This window comes from Pristiophorus japonicus, unplaced genomic scaffold (assembly GCF_044704955.1).
Source record: "Pristiophorus japonicus isolate sPriJap1 unplaced genomic scaffold, sPriJap1.hap1 HAP1_SCAFFOLD_1473, whole genome shotgun sequence".
NCBI lineage: Eukaryota > Metazoa > Chordata > Chondrichthyes > Pristiophoridae > Pristiophorus > Pristiophorus japonicus.
In genome coordinates, this window is record NW_027251148.1 from 44487 (window position 1) to 53051 (window position 8565).

The 8565-nt window shown below is 47.4% G+C and overlaps 1 protein-coding gene across 1 annotated transcript in view; it reads right to left on the minus strand.

Moving 5' to 3' along the window:
- Window positions 1–7892, minus strand: part of LOC139242801 (angiotensin-converting enzyme 2-like) — a gene marked incomplete at both ends in the record, with an annotated part of 47149 nt that extends 39257 nt beyond the window's left edge. Inside the window, 2 exons of the mRNA XM_070870507.1 lie at window positions 258–356; window positions 7748–7892. Of these exons, the coding sequence (XP_070726608.1) occupies window positions 258–356; window positions 7748–7892 (244 nt within the window). The remainder of the gene's footprint in view (window positions 1–257; window positions 357–7747) is intronic.
- Between the last annotated feature and the right edge of the window lie 673 nt (window positions 7893–8565).

Below are 8565 nucleotides of genomic sequence, written 5' to 3' on the forward strand. Positions count from 1 at the left end.
TAATCAGTTCGTTGGATATATTCAAGAGGGAGTTAGATATGGCCCTTACGGCTAAAGGGATCAAGGGGTGTGGAGAGAAAGCAGGAAAGGGGTACTGAGGTGAATGATCAACCATGATCTTATTGAATGGTGGTGCAGGCTCGAAGGGCCGAATGGCCTACTCCTGCATCTATTTTCTATGTTTCTATATTTCTATCAGCAGGAAAGACTGGTGTCAATGAGCAGTTTGATGGAAGCACTGAAAGTTGCACATGTACCTTATGAAGGAATAGTCATTGGAAATATGGAACAGGGCAGCTGGATCACAGTAGGTCTCGTCACGGGGTAGAGGCTCAACAACACCAACAACCTCTCGTCTGAGGAAAAGTAAAAATAATGATAGTTGTTAACTGTGGAATGAATGATGAAGAGAAACGCTGTGTCTCGAATGAGGCAACACATAAGTAGGCCAGTCAGCCCATTATGTCTATACAAGAGCTACACAATTAGTCCCACTTCCCTGCCATTTCCCCACAGCCCCGCAAATGTCTCCCCTTCGAGTATTTATCCAACTCCCTTTTGAAAGTAACTATTGAACCTGCTCCCACTGCCCTTTCAGACAATGCATTCTCGATCACAACAACACAGCGTAAAAATATTCTCGTCATCCACCCACTGGATTTTTTGGCCATCACCTTAAACCTGTGTCCTTGGTTACCGACTCTTCTGCCCCTGGAAACCGTTTCTCCCTATTTACTCCATTAGAACCCTTCATGATTCTGAACACCTTGATTAGATCTACCCTTAAACTTCTCTGCTCTGTGGAGAACAATCCCAGCTTCTTTAATCTCTCCAGATAACTGAAGCCCCTCAACCCTGGAACCATCCTGGTAAATCTCCTCTGCACCCTCTTGAAGACCTTGACATCTGTCCTACAGTGCGGTGCCCAGAATTGGACACAATACTCCAGCTGGAGCCTAACCAGTAAATATAAAGCTTCAGCGTAACTTCCTTGCTTTTGTACTCTATGCCTCTATTAATAAAGCCAAGGATCCCGTGCGCTTTAACAGTTTTCTCAACCTGGCCTGCCACCTTCAAAGATTTGTGTACACACACCCCAGGTCTCCCTGTTCCTGTACCCCCATTAACATTGTACCATTTAGTTTATATTGCCTCTCCTCATTCTTCCTACCAAAATGAATCACTACACATTTCTCTGCGTTAAATTTCAGCTGCCATGTGTCTGCCCATGTCACCAGTCTGTCTGTGTCCTGAAACATGTTACTATCCTCCTCACTGTTTACTATATTTCTGAGTTTTGTTTCAGCTACAAACGTTAACATGATGCTCTGTAGACCCAAGCCCTGGTCATTACTTTACATCAAAAAGAGCAGTGGTCCTAAAACTGACCCCTGGGGAACACCACTGTATACTCCCTCCAGTCCGATAAACAAACGTTCACCGCCCCTCTATGCTTCCTGTCCTGTGGCCAATATTGTAACCACACTGCCATGGTCCCTTTAATCCCATGGGCTTTAATTTTGCTAGCAAGTCTATTACGTGATAATTTGTCAAACACGTTTAAAAGTCCAAGTGACAATTAATTGTGGGGCATTATAGACTGAGTGCCTTTTCTACTTTGTGTACTGCCAAACTTTAAAGTGCCTCCTCTTTATCTATTTTTATCCCATCCAATATCACTACTGCCAGAAACAGTTTATCTGGTCATTATCACATTGCTGTGTGTGGGAGCTTGCTGTGCGCAAGTTGGCTGCCACGTTTCCCACATTACAACAGTGGCTACACTTCAAAAGTACTTCATTGGCTGTAAAGCATTTTGAGACATCCGGTGGTTGTGAAAGGCGCTATATAAATCCAAGTCTTCTTTCTACCTCCTCCTTGACTATGATGTTGGCAGCATCCTCTTCTCTAGTGAAGACAGATACCAAGTACTCCGTTAGTTCCTCAGCCATGTCACTGCCTTCACAGGAGGGTCTCCTTTTTGCTCGCTAATGGGTCCCACCCTTCCATTGACTATCCTTCGACAATTTATATGTTTACAAAAGATTTTTGGTTTCCTTTTCGTCTTGGCTGCTAATTTATTCTCATACTCTCTCTGCCCTGCTTATTCTCTTTTCCAGTTTTCTCTGTACTTTCCGTATTCAGCTTATTTCTTCACTGAATTAAGAGCCTGGCATATATCATAAGCCAATTTTTTCTGTTTCATTTTCACCTCTATAACTTTAGTGACCCAGGGAGCTCCAGCATGGGATACCCTTCTGTTCCCACTTGTGGAAATGAGTCTACTCTGTATCCAACTATCCTCCCATTGCTCATTAGCTGTTTTAGCCCCTAATCTTTGATTCCAATCTATCGACACCAGATCCCCTTCAAATCATGAAATCAGCCTGCTTCCACTTGATTATTTTGATGTTGTTATTCCTTTTCCACAACTATTCTAAACCTGATAATATTAACTTGCCCCACATAATTCCCCAGGACCAGATCCAGCAATACTTCATAAAAACATAAGAAGATAAGAAATAGGAGCAGGAGTCGGCCATTCGGCCCCTCGAGCCTGCTCCGCCATTCAATAAGATCATGGCTGATCTGATCATGGCCTCAACTCCACTTCCCTGCCCGCTCCCCATAACCCTTGACTCTCTTATTATTCAAAAATCTATCTCCACCTTAAATATATTCAATGAACCAGCCTCCACAGCTCTCTAGGGCAGAGTTTTCCATAGATTTACAACCCTCCAAGAGAAGAAATTCCTCCTCATCTCAGTTTTAAATGGGCGGTCCCTTATTCTGAGACAATGGCCCCTAGTTCTAGATTCCCCCATGAGGGGAAACATCCTCTCTGCATCTACCCTGTCAAACCCACTCAGAATCCTATACTTTTCAATCAGATCACCTCTCAGTCTTCTAAACTCCAATGAGTATAGGCCCAACCTGCTCCCCGTTCTTCATAAGTCAGCCCCCGCATCTCCGGAATCTACCTAGTGAACCTTCTCTGAACAGCCTCCAATGCAAGTATATCCCTCCTTAAATACGGAGACCAAAACTGTACGCAGTGCTCCAGGTATGGCCTCATCAATACCCTGTACAGTTGTAGCAGGACTTCTCTGCTTTTATACTCTATTCCCCTTGCAATAAAGGCCAACATTCCATTTGCCTTAATAATTGCTGTATCTGCATACTAACTTTTTGTGTTTCATGCACAAGGCCCCCCAGATCCCTCTGTACCTCAGCATTTTGTAATCTCTCCCTATTTAAATAATAATTTGCTTTATTATTTTCCTACCAAAGCGGATAACTTTAAATTTTCCCACATTCTACTCAATCTGACAAACTTTTTGCCCACTCACTTAACCTGTCTATATCCCTTTGCAGATTCTTTGCATCCTCCTCACAATTTGCTTTCCTACCCATCTTTGTATCATCAGCAAACTTGGCTACATTACACTCGGTCCCTTCATCCAAGTCAATGATATACATTGTAAGTAGTTGAGGGCCCAGCACTTCCTTACGCGTTGGGCTGGAAACACACTGACCAAGAACGTTCTCTGTGCACATTTCAGGAATTCCTCCCTTTACACTGTTACTATCCCAGTCTGTATTAGGATCACTGTATTAGGACCACACTCGATCAGCTCCGCATTGTTCGCATGCCTGACACTAGACTCCCAAAGCAAGTGCTCTACTCGGAACTCATCCACAGCAAATGAGCCAAAGGTGGGCAGAGGATACGTTACAGGGACACCCTCAAAGCCTCCCTGATAAAGTGCAACATCCCCACTGACACCTGGGAGTCCCTGGCCAAAGACCGCCCTAAGTGGAGGAAGTGCATCCGGGAGGGCGCTGAGCACCTTGAGTCTCATCGCCGAGAACATGCAGAAATCAAGTGCAGGCAGCGGAAGGAGCGTGCGGTCAGCCAGTCCCACCCTCCCCTTCCCTCAACCACTGTCTGTCCCAGCTGTGACAGGGACTGTGGCTCTCGTATTGGACTATTCAACCACCTAAGGACTCATTTTAAGAGTGGAAGCAAGTCTTCCTCGATTCCGAGGGACTGCCTATGATGATGATGACATTACCAGTCTCCATTTGGATCATTGAAGTCCCCCATTATCACTAATCTGTAGTGCTTGCAACTTTCTGAAATTTGCCTGAAAATTTGCCCCTCTATCTCGTTCCCACTATTTGGTGACCTGTAGTGTGCACCCGGCAGCATAACCGCTCCTCCATTGTTCCCTAATTCTAAGCAAATAGATTCTGTCTTTGAACCCTCAGTACATCATCCCTTTCCAATGCTGTAACAGTATCTTTCATCAATTCTGCCACCCCCTCCCTTTTTTCCTTCTCGATCTTTCCTAAATACATTGTGGTCAGGAATATTAAATACCCAATCCTCCCATTGTTTGTGCCAGGTCTGTATTGTTGCCACTATATCACAGTCCCTTGTGGTGACTTGTGCCTGCAGTTCACCAACCTTATTCACCGTGCTCCGTGCATTTACATACAAGCCCGCCAAACCCACCTTGCATTTCCCTCCATCTGATCCCTCGTATTTCAGGACTACTCATTATTCTAATGCTGTTTGTCTCTCCCAGTGCTCTGTGAATCTTGCTTCTCCTCTCCAATGTTTCATCCTGGTGCCCCTCCCCCTGCCACGATAGTTTAAGCCCCCTTGCCCAGCAGCACTAGTGAACCTCCCTAGCTCCCTATGAGAATATTGGTCGCAGCTCTGTCGAGGTGCAACCCGTCCACCTTGAACAGGTCCCTCCTGCCCCCGACAACACACCCTGTGGGACTCACGCCAGCGGCTACAGAAATGCCTGTCTATCCACCTGACTATCGAGTCCTCTATGGCTGCTGCAGTTCTACACTTCACTGTGCCCCCCCCCCCCCGTGCAGTGATTTACCACAGCATGCCGTGGTTATGCTAAAGACTGCTCTGGCCTGTGTCACCTCAAGGTATTCAGTACTGGAAAACGAGTCGTGAGTGCCACACTCCCAGGGCATTGCTGCACTGCCTGCCTTTTCTACCTACCTCACCAGACGACCGGCCACTTACTGTCCTCCTGAACTCTCTGTGGCGACACAGTGACCACCTCCACACTGCCAGAGATGTCACCTTCCAGATGTCGTTGTAGAGCCTCAGGTGGACCCCAATTACCGAGGCATCGTCTGCCCTCTCAGGTGGCCGTAAAAGATCCCATGGCGTTATTTTGGAGAAGAGCAGGGGAAGTTCTCCCCGGTGTCCTGGCCAATATTTATCCCTCAACCAACATCACTGAAGAAACAGATTATTTGGTCATTATCACATTGCTGCTTGTGGGATCTTGTTGGGCTCAAATTAGCTGAAACATTATTTTAGTGATGTGAGAGTGGGGCTTGAACCCACAATCTTCTGACTCAGAGGTGAGAGTGCGACCCACTGAGCCACGGCTGACACGTAAACTATCTACCGTTTCCCACAGGCTATCCTGAGGGATCGTCATCATAGGCAGTCCCTTGGGGTCGAGGATGACTTGCTTCCACACTAAAAATGAGTTCTCATGTGAGTGATGAGTCCAATGTGGGATCTACAGACTCTTCCACAGGTGGGGCAAACGGTGGTTGGAGGGACGAGTGGGTGGGGTGCCTGGGTTGCCGCATGCTCCTTCCACTGTCGACGCTTGGCTTCATCTTGCTCTCGGCGACTAGACTTGAGATGTTCGATGTCTTCCCAGATGCTCTTCTTCCACTTTGGGCGGTCTGGGCCAGGGACTCCCAGGTGTTGTTGGGGATGTTGCACTTTATCAGGGAGGCTTTCAGGGTGTCCTTGAAACATTTCCTCTGCCCACCTGGGGCTCGCTTGCCGTGTCGGAGCTCCGAGTAGAGCTCTTGTTTTGGGAGTCTCGTGTCGGGCATACGAACGATGTGGCCCATCCAGCGGAGCTGGTCGAGCGTGGTCAATGCTTCGATGCTGGGGATGTTGGCCTGAGCGAGGACACTGATGTTGATACACCTATCCTGCGAATGGATTTGCAGGATCTTGCGGAGGCAATGTTGGTGGTACATCTCCAGTGCTTTGAGGTGCCTGCTGTACATCGTCCATGTCTCTGAGCCATATAGGAGGGCGGGTATCACCACTGCTCTGTAGACCATGAGCTTGGTGCCGGGCTTGAGGTCCTGGTCTTCAAACACTCTCTTCCTCAGGTGACCGAAGGCTGCACTGGCACACTGAAGGCGGTGTTGGACTTCGTTATTGACGTCTGCCCTTGTTGATAATAGGCTCCCAAGGTATGGAAAATGGTCCACGTTGTCCAAGGCCTCATTGTGGATTTTGATAACTGGGGGGCAGTGCTGTGTGTCGGGGGCAGGTTGGTGGAGGACCTTTGTCTTACAGATGTTTAGTGTAAGGACCATGCTTTCGTATGCCTCGGTGAAGGTGGTGACGATGACTTGGAGTTCGGCGTCGTCTGTGTATTGTACTTCGATGACGGAGGATGGGACGACTTTGGATCTGTCCTGGAGGCGGCGGAGGTTGAACATATTCCTGTTTGTTCTGTAATTTAGCTCCACTCCAGCGGGGAGCTTACTGAGGGTGAGATGGAGCATTGTAGCAAGGAAGATCGAGAAGAGCGGTGGTGCAATGAAAACACAGCATTGCTTGACCCTGGTCTGAACTTGGAATGGGTCTATGATGGATCCATTGGTCAGGATCATGGCTTGCAGGTCATCGTGGAGCAGGCGGAGGGTGGTGACAAACTTTTGAGGGCAGCCGAATCTGAGAGAGGTCGCTCCATAATCCCTCACGGTTGAATGTCGAAGGCTTTTGTACAAGGGTTGGTGCTGTTCCCTGCATTTCTCTTGTGTCTGCCGCATGGTGAAGATCATGTCCCTTAGTGAGCAGAATCTGCATTGCGACTCTGGGAGGAGCTCTTCGGCCACAGGGAGAAGACCTGAGGGATATTCTATTGAACAAGACACTACAGCTACAGCATGGAATGTTCAAACCACAGCAGCCACCTGTATTCTGCCCTGTTCTAGGTCCCTCCCTCCTGGTCACCCCACCACCCCTCGCTGATCTGCACTGGTTCTCCATCCCAAGTGCATAGAGTTTTTACAATCCTTTCCCTTTGTCTTCAAATCTCCCCTATCTCTGCAACCTCCTCCTGTCACGCGGGGCCAAGAAGAGCAGAGCAGGTCTCCAGTCATCCTGGTTAACCCTTGCCACTGGATAAAGGCCGAGCTCTGTCAAGCCCGTGTGGTGGCTGGTGTGCAACGGTCACCACACGTTAAAAAAATCCACGCACAGGCGTCTTCCACCCTTCAACATGTAGTTCAGGGCTGGAACATCGGGTCCTTCATTGAAACATCTGTGAACTCTCGTGGAAGCAAGGAGGGACCACCTATGATGATGATAGTCCAACCACTGTCTTTTCAGGTCGCATCAGAGAATGATTCTTACTTTAATACTTCATGAAAAAAATGTCTAAAAAGCGAACCAAATCAAAAGCTCTTATCTGAAGAATTTTCCATGTTGACTTTAGAACTATTTTCTCAATGAGAGGAACTCAGTAATGGGAGTCTTAATCAGGCTATTTCAGCTAAGTATTGAATTTTTAAAAATTCGTTCCAGGAAGTGGACATTGCCCATCCCTAATTGCCCTTGAGAAGGTGGTGGTGAGCCGCCTTCTTGAACCGCTGCAGTCCATGTGGTGAAGGTGTTCCCACAGTGCTGTTAGAGAGGGAATTCCAGGATTGCATGAACACTTACTTCATTTCCCAAAATGTTTTCATCCACTGATCTTTGGGTATTTCTCCTCTGAACATTTTCCACCTCCACTGCTCCATCATGTATGTGAAAGGGAGAGTGCCAACGATCGTCAGTGCTTGCTTCAACAGGAAGTTAATGTCAATCTCTAGGGTAGAAGGTACCACAACTGTCATATCTCTCTGGCACTTGTTATTTTTACACATTAATCCTTACCCTATGCCCTAGCTTAGGCAATGGATGTGAACAGTGAGGTCCAGAGCATGGTCACCTATTAGTAAAAGGGGTGTCATGGTACATCAGTCATTGAAGGTAGGTATGCAGGTACAGCAGGTGGTGAAGAAGGCAAATGGCATGCTGGCCTTCATAGCGAGAGGATTTGAGTATAGGAGCAGGGAGGTCTTGCTGCAGTTGTACAGGGCCTTGGTGAGACCACACCTTGAGTATTGTGTGCAGTTTTGGTCTCCTAATCTGAGGAAGGACGTGCTTGCTATTGAGGGAGTGCAGCGAAGGTTCACCAGACTGATTCCCGGGATGGCAGGATTGACATATGAGGAAAGACTGGATCGGCTAGGCTTATACTCACTGGAATTTCGAAGAATGAGCGGGGATCTTTAAGAAACGTATAAAATTCTGACGGGACTGGACAGGTTAGATACAGGAAGAATGTTCCCGATGTTGGGGAAGTACAGAACCAGGGGACACAGTCTAAGGATAAGGGGTAAGCCATTTAGGACCGAGATTAGTAGAAACTTTTTTACCCAGAGAATTGTGAACCTGTGGAATTCTCTGCCACAGAAAGTTGTTGAGTCCAGTTCATT